Source organism: Pristiophorus japonicus, chromosome 2 (genome assembly GCF_044704955.1).
Source record: "Pristiophorus japonicus isolate sPriJap1 chromosome 2, sPriJap1.hap1, whole genome shotgun sequence".
Lineage (NCBI taxonomy): Eukaryota > Metazoa > Chordata > Chondrichthyes > Pristiophoridae > Pristiophorus > Pristiophorus japonicus.
In genome coordinates, this window is record NC_091978.1 from 281592184 (window position 1) to 281614571 (window position 22388).

Here is a 22388-nt window from a genome sequence, read left to right on the forward strand (position 1 = left end):
TAGATTTATTTGGGGGAATTTAGAGATGGAGATGAGTCTGTGTACATGTAATAGATGCTGTACAAAAGAATATGTACTTTTGTCTAAGAAAATGTGTTTTTTAAATCATTTTCAGGCAGACCATATCTATGAGAGACAAAGAGGGAAAGCAAGACTACAGGTAATTAGAATGAATTGGAGAGAATGTTTATAATTAATTTTGAGTTCACTACCAGTGTTTCTTGATTGTTAAAAACATGTGATGGTAATTTGAAAGAAAGACTTCCCTCTGTTATCCCCAAGAAGTTCAATCTCTGTTCAGTTCAAAGTGAATTAATACTTTTCCTTACGCCCACTGTCCAATTATACCATGCATACAGTCTGTCACAGATAGTGAATTATTGTATCTTTACAGTCCACTTATGTATTTTAGTAAGGACACTTTAAATAGTTTGCTTTTAGGCCATGTATTTACTATAATATTTCACATATATATGAAAAGGAAGGAATTGCTAATATTTATGATGTTGTAAATAGTGTAGTGTTGTGGCGTATTTAAATATAACACTCGACATAAGTCTGTAAATGGAGAAAAGAGTTGTTTATTTTCACTCGATCGATCAAGCGCTGGATACACCCCCACCGCTCTCTCTGAACAATTGTCGGGTAACTGTCTTTATACAGTCAAAATACATACAAAATCACAAAGTTCAGCACGGAAGCTTTCCATTTGTTGTTTCCTTGACGCGTCACAAATTTTCGTCTACCTACTACGATTACATTGGTTAATACAATTATACTGATAGAAAGTTTCATTGCCTCCCCCTGTGCACCCTTTATCTGATTAGTTACATGCTGTATCATTTTCATGCCTGTGAACTCTTCCCCCTCCTGGCAGATCTGCCCTCAACCAGCTGGGATATTCTCAATCCTCCTTTATTTCCTGTTATCTCCTACCATTCCATGTGACCTAGACTTGGAGTTTCTTTTTCGTTGAATAATGTCTCCAACCTAGCCCAACTGTCTGGTTTTTCTGCGATAAGCTGATTTATCTTCCTGAGAGTTCAAGTTCAACAGTTTCCCTGTGTTCTGTAGCATGTGTCTTTTCTGTTTTTTTCTTTCAGCCTTGCTTTTGGTTTTAACTTTACTTAATTAGGTTCCCTCTGATTAATTTTTCCCCACTACATTCCCCTATTTGGCATGTTGGCCTTCATAGCGAGAGGATTTGAGTATAGGATCAGGGAGGTCTTATTGCAGTTGTACAGAGCCTTGGTGAGGCCACACCTTGAATACTGTGTACAGTTTTGGTCTCCTAATCTGAGGAAGAGCGTTCTTGCTATTGAGGGAGTGTAGCGAAGGTTCACCAGACTGACAGGACTGATATATGAAGAAAGACTGGAATTTAGAAGAATGAGAGGGGATCTCTTGGAAAGATATAAAATTCTGACGGGATTGGACAGGTTAGATGCAGGAAGAATGTTCCCGATGTTGGGGCAGTCCAGAACCAGGGACCACAGTCTAAGGATAAGGGGTAAGCTATTTAGGACCGAGATGAGGAGAAACTTCTTCATTCAGAGAATTGTGAACCTGTAGTATTCGGTACCACAGAAAGTTGTTGAGGCCAGTTCGTTAGATATATTCAAAAGGGAGTTAGATGTGGCTCTTATGGCTAAAAGGATCAAGGGGTATGGAGAGAAAGCAGGAATGGGGTACTGAAGTTGCATGGTCAGCCATGATCATATTGAATGGTGGTGCAGGCTCGAATGGCCGAATGGCCTACTCCTGCATCTATTTTCTATGTCTCTATGATGGTTACCCCAAATACCCACCATGACCAATAATTCACCTTATCTGATTCTCGTGTACTCTACCCCGGTCTCGGTGATCAGGCGATAGGTTGGGAGCACCCACAAATTATATCGGGTATTCATTCTGCAACAATTTGACCTGATCCCTAGCTTGTAGCTTTGCTCGGGTATACCTCTATTGTCTTTTGCACTTGTTACATAACATCACTCAAGGCTATTACTATCTGTACTGCCACTAGGGTATGTGAAACGATCCTTATCCACGGATGTATTTCACCGTTCATCTCAAGTTCCAAGGCGGGTTTTTTCAGGTTATCCTTTATTTCACTGTCCAGTTCTTTGCCTTTAACCTTTAGCTCATGATATCTTTTAATGTTATTTCTTAGTGGTTCTTTGAGCTCAGTTAAATCTTCAAGTAATAGAGGAATTGGTGGCACTTGCTCTTCCAGTAATCATCAATATTTTGCTTAATCTCATCGCTTATATTGAATGTCATTGGCGTGTATATACGTCATGCTTGCTCTTCTCACCACCACCGATTCTCTGGGATTAAAGCTAAAGTTAGGCATTGTAATGTTACAAGTCAAGCCTCCGTAATTATAAGTTCCCAGGCTAGTCACCACACGATATTCACCTCGTCCTTGATAGGCGTAATGTGTGGGTTCGGTTCAGGCAGGGCTTATTTCAATGACACATCCTTCCGTAGTATTGTCAAAACCCGCAGCTATCCTTGCTCCCGTCTCCCACTGGGTGAAGGCATATAGTTAGACTTCCTTCTCTCCGGCACCCAGATAAAGATATCCCTCTCATCTTTCCATTCTTTTTGATCGCATACTGGTCCATCAGGTAATGGCGGATGTACTCTTCCCCCTCGTATTATCCCTATGTTTTCAACTTCGTATTGAGGATACGGGTATGAACCTTGGTTTATTACGGGGATCACTAGTATTGGTTTGTTTTCCCTTACATTCTCCTGTAACCGCATACACCCTAGTCATTCATTTCAGGGTGCAGGCGTCTAATGGTCCAGTTTGCTGTGCCATTTCTCTCAACTGGGTGCCATTTATCTAATCTGGAACTCGCCCGGTTTGTATCTGATCCATATTGTGTCTCACCTGATCAATCATCCATCCCCCATAGGCATGACATGTGTCTCTTTTCCTGTCCTCGATATCAGTATGGCAGATGGAGTATAATGTTGGAAAGTGTGAGGTCGTGCACTTTGGCAGAAAAAAATCAAAGAGCAAGTTATTATTTAAATTGAGAAAGATTGCAAAGTATCGCAGTGCAGCGGGACCTGGGGGTACTTGTGCCTGAAACACAAAAGGATAGTATGCAGGTACAGCAAGTGATCAGGAAGGCCAATGATATCTTGGCCTTTATAGCAAAGGGGATGGAGTATAAAAGCAGGGAAGTTTTGCAACAGCTATATAGGTATTGATGACGCCACACCTGCAATACTGCGTGCAGTTTTGGTTTCCATATTTACGAAAGGATATACTTACTTTGGAGGCAGTTCAGAGAAGGTTCACTCGGTTGATTCCAGGGATGAGGGCATTGACTTATGAGGAAAAGTTGAGTAGGTTGGGCTTCTACTCATTGGAATTCAGAAGAATGCGAGGTGATCTTATCAAAACATATAAGATTATGAGGGGACTTGACAAGGTGGATGCAGAGAGGATGTTTCCACTGATGGGGGAGACTAGAACTAGAGAGCATGATCTTAGACTAAGGGGCCGCCCATTTAAAGCAGAGATGAGGAGAATTTCTTCTCTGAGGGTTGTAAATCTGTGGAATTCACTGCCTCAGAGCTGTGGAAGCTGCGACATTGAAGAAATTTAAGAAGAAATCGACAATTTCTTAAATGATATGGGGTTATGGGGAGCAGGCGGGGAAGTGGAGCTGAGTCCATGATCAGATCAGCCATGATCTTATTGAATGGCGGAGCAGGCTCGAGGGACCATATGGCCTACTCCTGTTCGTATTTCTTATGTTCTTATGTCCTCTCGTTCCTGCTTATTTAGCTTGTTAATTCGTGCATGGCCTTCCAATACGGATATACCCTCTAGCAGTATTTTGGATGTTTTAGATCCTAACTCTGAAGATTCTATCCCTATCCCGGCCTGTTTCCTCATTAGGACCTCCATCGTCCCATCAAACTATCTACTCCTGCTTGGATCGCCTGTATATCTAGTGCATTTACTAGAGAGGTCTCTGTATTTACTTCAGTTAGTACGTCATTCACTATAGATCTCCTCTGTCTTCCTCCTTTGTGTCTCAGCTGCTTGTGATACTCCCTTGCTCCTGATGCGTCACTAGCTTTTCTCAGGATTGTGTCTATCAGCCGTGTGTACAACGCTTTAGTCTTGGGGTTAAACTTTTCTGGCAGGTATAGGTCTGTTAAATTTATGATCACAGGTAACATTTCATGCTGCACATTGTCGAATAACAACGTTCCCTCCGATCTCGTCACCAACCCGCCGGGCAGACATTTAGTCAGGAGGGGGCAAGTAATTGGTGGTAGTGTTGTTGACCCTAGGATCGTGACTATAGGTATTTGCCAATGAATCACCACTGCTGGACCTGAACACTTTCTCTTTTCCTGGCATATGGCCCATTCTATCGCTTTAATGAGGACAGCTCTAAGACCGTGTCCCTGTCTGGGTCCGGACAATGTACTATTACTTCTGTTCCAGGTTTAACTACCACGTGCTTTCCCGAGATTAATTCCCCTGGTTTACAATATTCAGGTAACGTTTTGTTACACACTCATCTTGTGGCTTCAAGATAAACGCTCCTGACACTCGGATGCTGCCCCCTAGGGGCTGCTTTAAGTAGTTGTTGTATCCTCCGGTGTGGGTATATGCTTCTGGGCCCCCTAGGGGCAGCCTTGTAGCTTGTCCTTATAGAATCATAAGGGCGGTGGTGATCACGTTTATATGCATTCTGTTGATAAAACGCATCCTGGATATTCCAGGTTTTTAGTTAGATTCTTGCCATTTCTACTTCTACCGGATCATTTGCACCATTTTTCCAGACATGTGACCTTTCCCAGATCCATTTCATTATGGTAAGTACCCCTAGTATTGGAAAATATTAATCCTAGTTCTCCGAAAAGTCCATCTATCAATGTATCCCTCCACTCCTTATACTCTAAGGCGTATTTTAAGGAGTAGATTACTGGGCGTATCTTGGGTTCCACCATCAGCCATACCCTTATATTCTTTCAGCTGGGATCAATGTTTCCATCGGCCCCCACCTTTCATATTTATACACGCACATGTGTCACCACTGATTAATACTTCATATGGTCCGCTCCATCATGGAGCAAATCCAGGTTTTCCTGGCAATTCTCTAATCATTACCTTCGCTCCAACCTCTGGCACTACTGCCGGGGATTTTGTCCCTTTATCTTATCTTCGTCCCTTTGTCTATCTCTTACTTCCTGTTGCATCTCTTTCAGCTGCTTACTCAATTCTATCGCATACTTCCTGATTCTATCTCGTAATGGTCTTAATTCTGCCCCTCCTGTAACTATCCCCTCGGATAACTTCATTGCTCATCCAGTCATTAGCTCATAGGGGGTTAATCCTGTTGTTCGATTTGGTGTGGCGTGTAACCTCATTCTGGCCAAGATTGTCCGGTTTCCTGTATTTCAAAAACAAGTGCTAGTTTATAAACAATCTTAACATACAAGTGCTCGCAATTCAAGTTCTCGCAAATCATTTCCAAGGTTACTTCCATATCTTATCTCGTCTTTCCCCCCCCCCCCCACCCCGCCCCCAAACGGCATTTCTGTCTCTTACCAGAGAAAATTAAATTTTTAGATTGTTTCCAAATGTTTTAGTTTTTTTAAACTGTTTAGTATTATTTCTTTTAAAAAGGTTTCCACACCCAAGATTTTCCAATACAACCAAAATGTTTATCAAGGAGAATCACCTGAAATATCTCAAAATCCCAATTCAAATACTGTACTGCCAATCTTTTTATTTAAATCTCTTTTTACTGAAATAGGAGCTTTCACGTCATTTAAAATAAGATTCTACACAAAGGAAAACGAGGGCGTAACTTCCCCCAGCCCGTGGCCTCGAGAAACCCACGCAGGCTTTTTTTTTTTAAAAGGCATTACATTCTCCCTTCTCCTTTCTTGATCTCATTCATAGACTAAATTTATTGTCTTTCAACCCAATGTAATCAATGATTACGTGTTTTCTTTTGACAAGTAAATGAGTGTGTCGTAAGTTTTTACAAACGAGACCATGCATTTTTTTTTTCTGTAATCCAATTAGAACATCCAAATTTCTCGGCACAAGAACTGAAGCTTCTGTGTCGGTTCTATTTTTTCTTTTTTTAAAAATATTTTTTAACAAGGCTGAAGTTTTTATCTTTTGTTAAACAAACCCATCCTTTGTGCATTTCATCACTCCGTAAATCATAATCAAAATAAATCCGCACCTGCGTTTCTAATTTAAAATGTAGTTCAATTCTAGGTTCACACTTTCTTAAAACTTCCCACATCTAGGACAACACTACAAAGGGTTAAAAATTTTCAGCTCTCTGTCTGAAAAAGTGGGTGCAGCTAAAACAAGCACACAGATGCACCATTTTTCTTTTAAAAGACAGGCTTTCAGACAAATGAAAAATTCATTAACTCCCGCCTCAAATATTCCGCAGTCAAGAAAACTTCCACACAAGCACTTTCATTTAAAGACAATCATTCACACCAACTTTTCATTCAACAAAGCTTATTTTCTCTTCTTTATTAGTTTTTTTTCCAGCAACTTATTTTCTGGTTCCCTTGTTTTTCTTCTTCAGTCTCTGTCCCAACCGTCCGGTGGGCATAATTCTCAAACTACTCACTTCTACTCTTGACCTCCATAATTGTAGGCACTGACTTATTACTATTAATCCTGCTTTGGCTGTTTTCTTATTTTTCTGTTTCTCCCACCATAATTTCTGTTTGGCCGGCTCTATTTTGGGATCTCACCCGTCACTTAACATAGTCATTATTAATCGGTTTCACTGTATCAGATATCACCCGTCCCTCTACTCGGTTTCCTTGAACCCAGCGTCTACGGTCCCACAGCTATTTCTATCGATTTCACTGTATACTTAGATACTGATTGTCCCTCTGATTGGCTTCCTTCAACCTAGAGTCTACAATCCCATCGATACCTTATAATCTCATGTTTGGGCACGTCTACCCCTTCACCGAATTCTATAAACTGTCTCCAAGCACTTAGACACTTCTAACATCTGGCTGGACTAACAATACTGATTGCCTCCCTAATCTCGTCCTCAAATCTAGAGTTTGCAACCACTACTGGTTTCTCACTTTGACTTATATAGTGACGGATATACAACACATTTAAATTACCCTCAAGTCTTTTGCACCATAACAGACTTTTCACAGATTCAGGTACCCCGGGCAACTGACACATTTCGTAACAGCTTACATCGGATTATGAGTGGTAGTTCAAATATACTCACTCGTGATGCTCTGTAATACGCCCATCTGTCTTTCGCCCATAGTTACCCTGCTCGCAGCGCCAATTGTTGTAGAGTACTTAAATATAACACTCGACACAAGTCTGCCTATGGAGAAAAGAGTTGTTTATTTTCACAGAATCAATCAAGGGAGAAACGGCTCTCATCAGTCCCGCACTGGATACACTCCCACCGCTCTCACTGAACAATCGTTGGGTTACTGTCTTTATACAGTCAAAATATATACAAAACCATGAAGTTCCGCACGGAAGCTTTCCATTTGTTGTTTCCCTGACGCGTCACAAATTTTCACCTACCTACTACGATTACATTGGTTAATACAAGTATACAGACAGAAAGTTTTGTTGCCTCCCCCTGTGCACCCTTTATCTGATTAGTTACGTGTTGCATCATTTTCATGCCTGTGAACTCTTCCCCCTCCTGGCCGATCTGCTCTCAACCAGCTGGGATGTTCTCAATCCTCCTTTGTTTCCCATTATCTCCTACCATTCCATGTGACCTAGACTTGGAGTTTATTTTTCGTTGAATAATGTCTCCAACCTAGCCCAACTGTCTGTTTTTTCTGCGATAAGCTGATTTATCTTTCTGAGAGTTCTAGTTCAACAGTTTCCCTGTGTGCCATAGCATGTGTCGTTTCTGGGTTTTTTTCTTTCAGCCTTGCTTATGGTTTTAACTTTACTCAATTAGGTTCCCTCTAATTAGGTTCCCTCTAATTCATTTTTCCCCATTACAGTTGTCTATTACCAAAAGTGGCTTTAGTATATTCCAGTTCTCTTCTAAATTAAATGTCTTATCCAATTCCAAGGCACAAATGATAATTTAAGAAAAAATATTTTAATTTTTATCTTTAGTGTTTTCTTACATTGCCTATGCATCTTTCAGCTGGGAGGGAGAACTGTCTGGAATATGGACTGCTTTAGAGCTGCCATCAGTCTACTCTGATCATAATATTGAAAAAATATTGTAAAAGTTATAAGCTGCTAGCATGTTAAAACTTAGCCAACGTAAGGCATTGAGATAGGAAAGTTTTTGCAACAAATCACAAAGAATGGGATATAGCAGAAAAGGAGGTAGAAACCAAAAGAACTGGTGATTGAGAAATTCAAGGTCCCACGCAAGAGATTGGTGTACAAAATTAAAGCACGTAGTATTGGGGGTAATGTACTGATGTGGATAGAGAATTGGTTGGCAGACAGGAAGCAGAGAGTCGGGATGAACGGGTCCTTTTCAGAATGGCAGGCAGTGACTAGTGGGGTGCTGCAGGGCTCAGTGCTGGGACCCCAGCTATTTACAATATACATTAATGATTTAGATGAAGGAATTGAGTGTAATATCTCCATGTTTGCAGATGACACTAAGCTGGGTGGCAGTGTGAGCTGTGAGGAGGACGCGAAGAGGTTGCAGGGTGACTTGGACAGGTTAGGTGAGTGGACAAATGCATGGCAGATGCAGTATAATGTGGATAAATGTGAGGTTATCCACTTTGGTGGCAAAAACACGATGGCTGAATATTATCTGAGTGGCGGCAGATTAGGAAAAGGGGAGGTGCAATGAGACCTGGGTGTCATGCTACATCAGTCATTGAAAGTTGTCATGCAGGTGCAACAGGTAAATGGTATGTTGGCATCATAGCTAGGGGATTTGAGTACAGGAGCAGGGAGGTCTTACTGCAGTTATACAGGGCTTTGCTGAGGCCACACCTGGAATATTGTGTTCAGTTTTGGTCTCCTAATCTGAGGAAGGACATTCTTGCTATTGAGGGAGTGCAGTGAAGGTTCACCAGACTGATTCCCAGGATGGCAGGACTGACATATGAGGAGAGACTGGATCGACTGGGCCTGTATTCACTGGAGTTTAGAAGGATGAGAGGGATCTCATAGAAACATATAAAATTCTGACGGGACTGGACAGGTTAGATGCAGGAAGAATGTTCCCGATATTGGGGAAGTCCAGAACCAGGGGACACAGTCTTAGGATAAGGGGTAAGCCATTTAGGACTGAGATGAGGAGAAACTTCTTCACTCAGAATTGTTAACCTGTGGAATTCCCTACTGCAGAGAGTTGATGATGCCAGTTCATTGGATATATTCAAGAGGGTGTTAGATATGGCTCTTATGACGAAAGGGATCAAAGGGTATGGAGAGAAAGCAGGAAAGGGGTACTGAGGTGAATGATCAGCCATGATCTTATTGAATGGTGGTGCCAGCTCAAAGGGCCGAATAGCCTACTCCTGCACCTATTTTCTATGTTTCTATGATTCTAATTTGAAAGTTGGCAAATTGCTTTGTTCTCCAGCTCATCAATTAGTGAGTGTTTGGCAGCCTCGACATCATTTATTTTATATGTTGAGTATTGGGAATGTTACAGCTTTTAAATATTTCCTTTATTCATTCTTGGAATTATGTGACACATGAAGATTATATAAAGCAATGGGGACTGTTAGGCACTCAATCGAGCACTGAGCCAATGTTGACTGTAAATAAAATTTTACTGCAAAATTAAACTGCTACCCAGCAAGCAATATTTGTGTATTTTTATTTTCATAAAATAGAATGACATTTATAATTATTTGCAACCAGCTTTAAAGTTGCCAGCACATCTAATCATTCAAAATATTATGTTTAAATGCCTTAACATTCCTAAATAAAAAGTTGCAGTAGTCTTAATGCATGAAGCAGTGAAGGATTAATAAAATACAACAGCATGTGCAGACAAGTTTAAATTTAATGTTTGATTATAGGAATTGACAAATACTATTGTGAAAACTGACTGATTTTGTGAATCTTCCATTAGATATTTATTTTATTTAAAATCAAAAAACTTGAAAAGTGATGCATAGTTTTAAACTTGCTAACATTTTTGAAATGTTTAAGATTTATGCCAGAGCCAAATTTGCCTCCATTGATTATTTATGACAATGAAACCCTCCCTTCGAACGTGAATCCTCAACAAGTGGTGAATATTGACCATATTCGTGAGCAACTGCCGGAGCTACCTAATGTTAAGAGAACAAGACTGGTGGAAAAATATGGTATTCTTGCTGAACACAGCTTCACATTAGTGGTGAGTAATTGGATTTGATGTTGCTCATAATGTATGATTACTTTTATAAATGTATATATTATATGAATCATGAATATTTCTGCACTGTGAATTTTGGTCAGTTACTGTCTTCCTTTTTAATAAATTGATACATCAGTTGACAGTCACACTAGCAGCTCCATCCCCTATTTGTATGAAATTGAAACTAGTGTCATCTCTAAATTTCACTGGTACCTTGATCACTGACACTGATGAGGAGGACAACAAGACTTGGTTTACTTTTGGAATAGAGCTTAATTGAAATTCTAAACTAAATAAATCAACTAGGGAATGTTTTTTTAAATCATCTTCACTAGTTATATAGTTCAGGACAGGTAGACCATTTCCAGCCAAATATTTTACCCCATTAGAACATAAACAAGGCAGTCTTCATTTGCAGATATAGGGGCCGAAATTCAGGGTCTCAAAGAGACCCATTAGTGCCCATTTGCGGCAGCCATTCCTAAAAATCGAATGGCCGTCGCTTTGGGCTCAACAGGCCGACCCGATCTAAATTCAGATCGGAGATTTTTCAGCCTGAACCCCATATCGCCAATAAAATCAATTTTAAAAACTGCCATGTGGTGCCCCCGACAGTTTTGTCTGTCGGTGCACCTCTGCAGAGTGACTACGGGCCAGCAGCAAATTGTTTGTAATTCAAATTAATTCAGGGCAATAAAAGTCAATATTTAAAAATTGTTTGGGTTGTTTTAAAGATATCAGTTTGAATGAGTATTGGCAGATTTTTTGACTACAGGGTGTGTCACAGCTGAACCTAATTCTGTCTTTATCCAATGTACATGCAATTACTTTGCCTCAAAGCAGGGAAAAATGGTAAAAAGACAAAATTAAAAGCTCTTTATCTGAATGCACACAGCATTCCTTGAGGAAGAGTTCATAGAATGTATCCGGGATGGTTTCCTTGAACAATACGTTGTGGAACCAACCAGGGAGTAGGCTATTTTAGATCTGGTACTGTGCAATGAGACATGATTAATAAATGATCTCGTAGTAAAGGATTCTCTAGGAAAGAGTGATCATAGCATAGAATTTAAAATTCAGTTGGAGGGTGAGAAAGTTGGATCTCGAACCAGTGTCCTGATCTTAAATAAAGGCGATTACAAAAGTATGAAGGCAGAGTTGTCTGAAATGGATTGGGAAAATAGATTAAAGAGTAAGATGGCACAAAAAGATATCAATAGGTATGATCTCATAGCCATTATAGAGACATGGTAGCAAGGTGACCAAGGCTGGAAACTGAATATTCATGGATACTTGACAATTCGGAAGGATAGACAGAAAGGTGCTACATAAAAGGTTACCGCACAAGATACGAGCTCACGGGGTTGGGGGTAATATATTAGCATGGATAGAGGATTGAGAGAAAACAGAGAGTTGGGATAAATGGTCATTTTCCAGTTGGCAAACGGTAACTAGTGGGGTACCACAGAAATCGGTGCTGGGGCCTCAACTATTTACATTCTATGTTAATGACTTGGATGAAGGGACCGAGTGTAACGTAGCCAAGTTTGCTGATGATACAAAGATGGGTGGGTAAGCAAGTTGTGATGAAGACACAAAGAATCTGTAAAGGGATATAGACAGGCTAAGTCAGTGGGCAAGCATTTGGCAGATGGAATATAATGTGGGAAAGTATGAGGTTATCCACTTTGGCAGGAATAATCAAAAAGCAAATTATTTTTTAAATGGAGAGAGATTACAATATATAATATAGTTCTGAAGAAGGGTCATTGACCCAAAATGTTAACTCTGCTTTTCCCTCCACAGATGCTGCCTGATCCGCTGAGATTTCCAGCATTTTATGTTTTTATTTCAGATTCCAGCATCTGCAGTATTTTGCTTTTGTGTTGCAGTAGAGGGACCTGGGGGTCCTTGTGCATGAAACATAAAAAGTTAGTATGCAGGTACAGCAAGTAATCAGGAAGGCAAATGGAATGTTGGCCTTTATTGCAAGGAGGATGGAGTATAAAAGGAGGGAAGTCCTGCTACAACTGTACAGGGTATTGGTGAGACCACACCTAGAGTACCGTTTACAGTTTTGGTCTCCTTATTTAAGGAGGGATATACTTGCATTGGACGCAGTTCAGAGAAGGTTCACTAAGTTGTTTCCTGAGATGAAAGGGTTGACTTACATAAGAACATAAGAAATAGGAGGAATTTCTTCTCTGAGGGTTGTAAATCTGTGGCATTCTCTGCCCCAGAGAGCTGTGGAGGCTGGGTCATTGAATATATTTAAGGTGGAGATAGACAGATTTTTGAATGATAAGGGAGTGAAGGGTTATGGGGAGCAGGCAGAGAAGTGGAGCTGAGCGCAAGATCAGATCAACCATGATCTTATTAACTGGCGGAGCAGGCTCGAGGGGTCAAATGGCCTACTCCTGCTCCTATTTCTTATGTTCTTATATCTTATGTTTTCTAGTCTGAGGCTTTCAGGCCAATTATAGCATCCCACGAATAACCTATTTTTAAAATGGGACTCTTCAAAACATCAACAACTTGCATTTATATCGCGCCTTTACGTAGTAAAACGTCCCAAAGTGCTTCACAGGAGCGTTATCAAATAAAATTTGAGACTGAGCCACCTATGGAGATATCAGGACAGGTTAGAAGTAGGTTTTAAGGAGTGTCTTTAAGAAGGATAAAGAGGTGGAGCGGTTTAGGGAGGGAAATCCAGAGCTTTGGATCTAGGCAGCTGAAGACATGGCCATTAGAGGTGGAACGCTGAAAATCAGGGATGCACAAGGGACCAGAATTGGAGGGCCGCAGATATCTCCGAGGGCAGGATTGGTTAGAGAGATAGGATTGGTTAGAGCGAGGCTGTGGAGAAATTTGAAAACAAGGACGAGTATTTTAAACTCGAGATGTTGTCGGACAAGGAACCCATGTAGGTTAGCGAGCACAGCTGTGATAACAAAACGGGACTTGCTGTGAGTTAAGATACAGGCAACAGAGATTTGGAGGAGCTCAAGTTTACAAAGGTTAGAAGGTGGGAGGCTGGCCACAAGAGAGCAACAGAGGAATATCTGCCTATATCAACATAAAGTACACCTGCGAGTGCAAGTTTACAGGTTGATAGTAAAGCCCTGAAAATATAACAACAAATCTTTTGATGTGTACACTATAGAAAGAGTACCTTGTGGTCATTGACATTACTTGTCTTGTTCTGCAGTAATTCTTAAGCAAGGATCTGTACAAGTTTTATAGAAAGCTGTTGTCTGTGCTGGCCAGTTCTCTCAGTTAGAGGAGACATGAGGGGAATGATGGGTCAGGCATGTAACAAAAACAAAATATTTTGATAGAATCTCCTCTATTTACCTTGCAATTAAAGTTAAGATTTAGATGCTTTTCCCCCACTGTGAACAAGGAAATAGTAATGTAGTCAGGGTGCTGTAAAGCGTAACCACTTCAGTACAAATAGTTACTGGATATGAAGATATCATTAAAGTGGAGGTGTTGTAGCCTGAGTGCTGAGTTGGTATGCTGTTTTCTCCAGAATATGGACTGCACTGCCCTTGTTTTTGCATTCAATAAGATTGTGTGTAGTATTAATTGTTGATCTGCATTTATGTTGCATTCCTGTAAAATATTTTTATCTTTGAGATTTTTATTAAGTGAATTTGATTTTTTTTTTACAATTGTACCTGTCACATTTGTTGAAATTTACCATTTATGTTGCAGATTTCTGAAGGAGACTTATAAAAAAAATAGTGGCTCAATGCTGGAACTTGGCCATACAGGCTTAATCCCTGGACTGGCCAAAGCTAGCATCCTGGCATTGAACCTAGTTTGGAGTACCTGGCAGTCATAGAGCAAACTGCCATTACCTCCCTCACCAGGTTTTCAGCACATGTTTTCCTCATGGCCTTCAATGGAGGAAAAGTTAGGGAAGGATAAAGTGAATATTCTGTGCAACTTTCTAGTTTTGTAACTGTTTCACAGAATGAAGATGGACTTGTGCAGTTTTTTGAAAATGTTGTGAAACAGACCCAGGCCAGTCCAAAGAAGGTGATTGGTTGGATAATTAATGATTTCCTGGCGCTCCTGAAGCAAAATAACCTCAGAGTAAACCAAAGGTGAGGATATACTATAATTTCCTGTAGACGATTTACAGCAGAGTTGCACCTCAATTTTTACAGTGCTCACCATATTGCTCTGTTAGGAAGGTGGCATTGACAATTCTGCCAAATAATACTGACTGTATTAAAACTTACTAGTCTTTAATTAACTGATATTCATACTCTGGCTGGCTTTGAAACAATGTCTAAGATCCTACTACAGCTAATGAAGTACCTTTGAAGTGTAGTCACTGTTGTAGCTGTCCTGGTTTAATGATGTGATCATTTACTGCTTTCTGTGAATGTATGAACAATTCACAAAACATAAAGTGGTATTAAAAATAGGTATGTGCAGGAAAATGTCTCGAGGCACATTACAATAAGAAGGAAGAGGATACAGTGGACACAAAACTCAAGTACTGGCAAAAATGGAGAGGCTAGAATGTGAATCAAAGGCGTGGTGAATGAGGAGGGTTTTGAGAAGGTTTTTGAAAGCACTGTGGCCATAAACTGGATGAAGAGATTATGAAGGTAGAGTGGGTGATGCTGCAGAGGATTAGTAAACCAGGATGCAAATCTTGAAATTGACAAGTTGAGGCATGAGGAGGCATTGGAGTTTGAAAGTTGTGAAGGAGCTATCTAAGATACCAAAGCAACTTTTGATATTTATTTCTGCATTTCACGAGACAAACACAGTACAAATAATGTGAAAAGGGCTTTTAAAAAAAAAAACTGCTGTATATTTACTAACAAAGTGACTATTTGTACTAATGCTTTCTGCGCTTGCTTCCTCCTGACTCTGCCCCCCTCCCCTCGCCCGAATTTGTACTAAAGCTTTCTGTGCATGCGTCCTCCCGACTCCTTTCCTCTTCCCCCCACCCCCCGGCATCCTCAATGCTTCACGTCCGGAACCGGAAGTGGGGCCCTGGACACGTTCATTCTGAACTGACCACGTTGTCCGACTGAGCCGCAAGTCACCGAGCCACTGACCGGGTCCCGAGCTGAGCCCCGAGCCTCCCGCTGAGCCCCGAGTTTTGGAGAATTTTGTACAATACAACTTTTTTGTCTTTTATTGTCAATAAATGTTTTTTTTTAAACGTTATTTCCGTGTCATTTGGGTCAGTGGCTATTGCCAGCTACTAGGGCTTTGGAGTAAGGGACTTTGGCTGGGGGAGGGATGCAGTTGCGCAGGGGTAAGGTGATATGGTCATAATAAAGTGGTATAACTGAGTACTGTCGACGTGAGTAAGTGTGACCTTAATTCCTTTATTCTATTCCAGAGTGCCAGTACAGCATGGGAGGCTTGCTTATATACAGTGCTCCCAAGGGATGCTGGAATCCCTTGGGACTCCAACAAGTACGCCCTCAGGTGGTGGTACAATACTGGTTACATCGGGTTGCATACATAACATCACTCCCTCCCAAAGTCAATGGTACACTTATTTACAGGTTGAGACGATCTGGGGCCTTTCGCTCCCTAGTCGATCTTCTCAGTGCAAATGCAGGTGTAGGTGAGTTGGTTGGTTCTTCGCTGGGCTACTGTGCAGTTGACCTTGCTGGGCTGCTGGGGATGGTGAGTTCAGCTTCATGGTCAACCGTGATGTCGGTTGCCATTTGTGTGTGTGGGAGGGTCAAAGTTTGTGGTGTCCTCTTCGGGTTGCTCGTGGCTGTCTGTGAATCGCAGTTTGGTTTGGTCCAAATGCTTTCTGCACATTAGTCCATTTGTGAATTTGACATGAAACAACCTACTTCCTCCTTTGGCTATGACAGTGCCAGCAAGCCATTTGGGACCATGTCCATAGTTGAGTACAAATACAGGGTCATTGACTTCAATATTGCGTGACAAATTTGCGCGATCGTGGTACATGCTTTGTTGACGACGTCTGTCCTCGACGTGATCATGGAGATCAGGGTGGACAAGGGAGAGCCTTGTTTTGAGCACCCTTTTCATGAGTAGCTCGGCTGGGGGAACCCCAGTGAGCGAGTGGGGTCTGGTGTGGTAGCTGAGCAGGACTCGGGACAGGCAGGTCTGCAGGGAGCCTTCCGACACGCGTTTCAAGCTTTGCTTGATGGTTTGGACTGCCTGTTTTGCCTGGCCGTTGGATGCGGGCTTGAACGGGGCAGATGTGACGTGCTTGATCCCATTGCGGGGCATGAATTCCTTGAATTCAGCACTGGTGAAGCATGGCCCTTGTCGCTGACAAGGACATCAGGCAGGCCATGTGTGGCAAACATGGTTCGCAGGCTTTCGATGGTGGCAGTGGACGTGCTTACAGACATTATTACACACTTAATCCATTTTGACTAAGCATCCACAACAACCAAAAACATTTTGCTTAGAAACGGGCCAGCAAAGTCCAACGTGGATCCTAGACCATGGTTTGGAGGGCCATGACCACAAACTTAGCGGTGTCTCCCTGGGTGCATTGCTCAGTTGAGAGCATGTGTTGCATTGGCGCATGCAAGACTCCAAATCTGAGTCGATGTCGGGCCACCACACATGGGATCTGGCTATAGCTTTCATCATTACTATGCCTGGGTGGGTACTGTGTAGGCCGCGTATGAACGTTTCCCTGCCTTTCTTAGGCAAAACCACGCGATTATCCCACAAAAGACAGTCCGCCTGTATGGTCATTTCGTATTTGCGCTGCTGGAACAGCTTCATCTCTTCATGCATCTCTGCTGGGACGCTGGACCAGCTCCCATGGAGGAACACAGTTTTTTACAAGGGACAGTAGGGGATCCTGGCTGGTCCAGGTCCTAATCTGGTGGGCCGTAACGGGTGGCTCTTCGTTTTCAAATGCATCCATCACCAAGAGCAAGTCTGCAGGCTGTGCCATTTCCACACCAGTGGTGAGCAATGGTAGCCAACTGAGAGCATCAGTGCAGTTCTCTATGCCTGGTCTGTGGCGGATTACATAGTTGTATGCAGACAGCGTGAGCGCCCATCTTTGGATGCGATCAGAGGCATTGGTATTTATACCTTTGCTCTCTGAAAATAGCAATGAGCGGCTTATGGTCAGTTTCTAACTCAAACTTAAGACCAAACAGATACTGGTGCATTTTTTTTTAACCCTGTAAACACATGCCTGGGCTTCTTTTTCAATCATGCTGTATGCCCTTTTGACCTTGGACAAACTCCTGGATGCATAGGTGACCGGTTGCAATGTTCCCGATTTGTGTGTAACACACACCCAACCCTGTACGAAGATGCACCACAAGCTAGCACTAAACATTTACATGGGTTATACAGAACAAGCAGTTTGTTGGAACATAACAGATTTCTGGCTTTCTCAAAGGCAGCCTCTTGTGATTTCCCCCATACCCAGTAATTTCCTACGTGGGTTCTAGCAAGGTGCTTAACCCGCGTAGGAAATTACCAAAATAATTGAGGAGTCCCAGGAATGACCACAGCTCCGTCACGTTCTGTGGTCTCGGCACATTCTTGATGGCCTCCGTCTTGGCGCCGGTGGGTCTGATGCCGTCTTCCGCGATTCTTCTCCCTAAGAACTCGACCTCTGGCACCAGGAAAACACACTTCGAGCGTTTCAACCCAAGTCCCACATGATCTAGCCGACTTAGAACCTCTTCGAGGTTCTTCAAGTGTTCGATGGTGTCCTGACCTGTGATCAATATGTCGTCCTGGAAAACCACGGTGTGCGGGGCCGACTTTAGCAGGCGCTCCATGTTCCTTTGAAAAATCGCCGCGGCCGATCGAATCCCAAATGGGCATCGATTGTAGATGAACAGGTCTTTCTGTGTGTTGATGCAGGTGAGGGCCTTCGATGATTCCTCCAGTTCCTGTGTCATGTAGGCTGAAGTCAGATTCAGCTTCGTGAACGTCTTTTCTCCCGCCAGCATTGCACAGAGGTCGTCGATCTTTGGTAGTGGGTATTGATCTTGCAGGGAGAAACGATTGATAGTTACTTTGTAATCGCCACAGATTCTGATGGTGCCGTCTCCCTTGAGGACTGGGACGATAGGACTGGCCCACTCCTTGAACTCGATTGGGGAAATTATGCCCTCTCTTTGCAGCCGGTCTAGCTCGATCTCTACTCTTTCTCTCATCATATACGGTACTGCTCTCGTCTTGTGATGGATGGGTCACACCCCCGGAATTAGGTGGATCTGCACTTTTGCTCCTTGGAATTTCCCGATGCCTGGTTCGAACAGCGAAGGAAATTTGTTTAAGATCTGGGCACACGAAGTGTCGTCAGCGGGCGATAGCGTTTGGACGTCGTCCCAGTTCCAGCGTATCTTTCCCAGCCAGCTCCTGCCGAGCAGCGTGGGACCATCGCCCGATACCACCCAGAGTGGTAGCTTGAGCACCGCTCCATCCTAGGAGACCTTTATGGTAGCACTGCCGATTACAGGAATCAGTTCTTTCGTGTAAGTTCTTAGTTTCGTGCGAACTGGAGTTAAGACTGGCCTTGCCTTGTTGCACCACAACCTTTTGAAAGTCTTTTTGCCCATGATGGACTGGCTCGCGCCCGTGTCCAGCTCCATTGACACTGGGAGTCCATTTAGTTCAACATTCAGCATTATCGGGGGACAATTCGTGGTGAATGTGTACACCCCATGTATCTCTGCCTCCTTGATCTGATGCTCTGGTTCGTTGTGATCCTCCGTGGATCTGTCCTCCCCTGCAACATGGTGGTTTGCAGGTTTAACAGGCTTTGCAGCTTGCCTATACACTCGTTGGAGGTGTCCCATTGTTCCACAGTCCTTGCAAACGTACCCTTTGAATTGGCATGAATGGAAACGAAGATCACCCCCGCAGCGCCAACAAGGTGTTAATGGCCTTGCATTCATCACCCTTAATGGTGGACTCAGACATCTGCGGACGTGTAGGTGCAGGTATGTGTGACCTGCCCTGTACATTACGATTCGAAAACAACATTACTTTGTTCACAGTACTTGTAGCAGCACTTGTGTGCTGAGAGATTTGCTTCATATTGTCAATGGTGGCAATGAACACCTGGGCTATCGCTATGGCCTTACTCAAGGTTGGGGTCTTTACAGTCAAAAGTTTGCAAAGTATGGTTTCGTGGCCAATGCCAAGTTCGAAAAAGTCTCTGAGCATGTGCTCCAAATGTCCTTCAAATTCGCAATGTCCTGCAAGGCGCCTTAGCTCGGCGACATAACTCGCCACTTCCTGGCCTTCAGACCTTTTGTAGGTGTAGAATCGGTATCTCGCCATCAGAACGCTTTCCTTCGGGTTCAAATGCTCTCGGACCAGTGTGCACAAATCGTCGTACGGTTTCGCTGGAGTGAGCAGATTATTCATGAGGCCATATGTTGGTGCCCCACAGAAGCTGAGGAGGATCGCCCTTCGTTTGGCGACACTCTCTTCCCCATTGAGTTCGTTGGCCACGAAGTATTGGTCGAGTCGCTCCACAAAAGTTCCCCAGTCATCTCCCTCCGAGAATTTCTCCAGGATGCCCACTGTTCTCTGCATCTTTGGGTTCGCTATTTGTATCTCATTGCCAGTTGTTGTGTATGGAGAAAGAGTCAGACTGAACACTGTGAGCTCAAAGTAAAGTGTGACCTTAATCTTTTATTGCAGGTCTCCAGAGTACCTCTCCAACCTGTGAAGTCTCCTTAAATACCTGGGATCCCTTGGGACTCCAGGGGATGAGCCCTTTGGTGGCTGTACAGAGTAAACACAAGTATACATATATAACAGGTTTGTTATCTCGTCACCAGTTATGTTCATAATAAAGTGGTATAACTGAGTACTGTAGACGTGAGTAAGTGTGACCTTAGTTCCTTTATTCTACTACAGAGTGCCAGTACAGCATGGGAGACCTGCTTATATACAGTGCTCCCAAGGGATGCTGGGATCCCTTGGGACTCCAACAGATATGCCCTCAGTTGGCGGTACAATACTAGTCACATAGGGTTGCATACATAACATAAGGGACTTTGGCTGGGGGAGGGATGCACTTGCACTAGGTAAGAGACTTCAGCTGGTGGAGGCAGCACTTGTGCTGGGGTAAGGGATTTCGGCTGGGGGAGGGATGCACTTGCGCTGGGGTAAGGAACTTCGGCTGGTATTTGGTGGCTTTTGCTGGGTTGTTCAAGATGTGTCCTCTCTGGCTTCTGAAGTCAGACTGGATCAAATTACAATTTGTAAAGTCAGTCAGATTTTAGGCTGGGCGGTTCCATTTACACATTCCAGAGAAACTTCAGGGTGTGGCTTATCCTCCAATCAGCAATAGGTCATGTGATAATGGAGAGCCAATCAGAGAAACGGTGGCCATTTTGTTCGTACAAATGGCCACATCCATTTACTAACCACTGCATCCTTGGTTAACTTGTTGCCGAGGTAATTCAGAATTTGAAAAAGGTTAGTAGATGATGCATTAAAACTGGGAGATTTTAATTTAACCTGTGTTCTGAGGATTTTTAGAAAAGCTGCACTTCTGAAATACAGTATTGGTAATGTAAAAACATGTCTGCTTTCTTATGCATTTTTGCATACACAATATAATACAGGTTTTCTTTGTGGTATATTTCTCTTTTTTGGAATGTTCTTGATAGAACCAATCTTGGAAGTTGTAACTGGCCTGCTAGGGAATATAGTATAATTTGGGTGGAGAGAAGACATTGGGCCTGAAATCGCACTCCCACGGGGGCTTACAAAGTGCGCACGCACCAGTGGGGTCCCCGCAGGTTCCGGGTATAGGTATGCGAAGCGCATGTGCTACACCCGGCACTTGCGATCTGTCAAAAATCCTTCTGTATGTGGACAAATCGTTAAAGGTGGCAGGGCAGGTTAAGAAAGTGGGTAAAAAAAGCCTACGGAATCCTGGGCTTCATAAATAGAAGCAAAGAGTACAAAAGCAAGGAAGTTATGAGGAACCTTTATAAAACACTGATTCAGCCTCAGCTGAAGTATCGTGTCCAATTCTGGGCACCGCACTATAGGAAAGATGTGAAGGCCTTAGAGAGGGTGCAGAAAAGATTTACAAGAATAGTTCCAGGGATGAGGTACTTCAGTTACGTGAATAGACTGGAGATGCTAGGGTTGTACCCCTTACAGACTCCTTCTATTTCTCCTCTAAATGCTACCCCTCGGCGATATCATCTGAAAATGCAACATCAGATTCCCCATGTACACCGATGACACTCGGCTCTAACTTGCCACCACTACTCTGGACCCCTCCACTGCCTGTCTGACATCCAATATTGGATGAGCAGAAATTTCCTCCAACTAAATACTGGGAAGACAGAAGCCATTATCTTTGGTCCCCGCCACAAACTCTGTTCTCTGACAACCATTTCCATTCCTGGCAGCTATCTGAAGCTGAGCCAAACCATTTGCAACCTTGGTGTTGTGTTTGACCTTGAGATGAGCTTCTGACCACATATTTGCTCCATCAACAAGACTGCCTACTTTCACCTCCAAAACACTGCCAGACTCCAACCCTGCCTCGGCTCACCTGCTGCTGAAACCCTCATCCATGCCTTTGTTATCTCTAGACTTGACTATTCCAATGCTCTCTTGGCCGGCCTCCCATCTTCTACGCTACATAAACTTATGCTCATCCAAAGCTCTCCTGCTCGTAGCTTAACTTGCTCCAAGTCTCGTTCACCCATCCACTCCTGTGCTTACTGACCTTCACTGGCTCCCAGTCTGACAACGCCTCAGTTTTAAAATCCTCATCCTTGTTTTCAAATCCCTCCATGGCCTCGATCCTCCCTTTCTCTGCAACCTTCTCCAGCCCTACAAGGCTTCGAGATTTCTGCGCTCTTTCAACTCTGACCACCTGTGCACACCCGATTTTAATCACTCCACCATTGGTGGCTGTGCTTTCAGCTGCCTTGGCCCTAAGCTCTGGAGTTGCCTCCTCCCTTTCCACTTTTAAGATGCTCCTTAAAATCTTTTGACCAAGCTTTTGGTCATCTGTTCTGATATCTCCTTCTGTGGTTC

General features: G+C 43.0%; 1 protein-coding gene across 1 annotated transcript in view; it reads left to right on the forward strand.

Annotated features, from left to right (window-relative positions):
• Positions 1-22388, forward strand: part of gatb (glutamyl-tRNA(Gln) amidotransferase, subunit B) — a 101092-nt gene that overhangs the window by 52415 nt on the left and 26289 nt on the right. The window contains exons 8-10 of the mRNA XM_070871448.1: positions 116-160; positions 10169-10358; positions 14337-14470. Of these exons, the coding sequence (XP_070727549.1) occupies positions 116-160; positions 10169-10358; positions 14337-14470 (369 nt within the window). The remainder of the gene's footprint in view (positions 1-115; positions 161-10168; positions 10359-14336; positions 14471-22388) is intronic.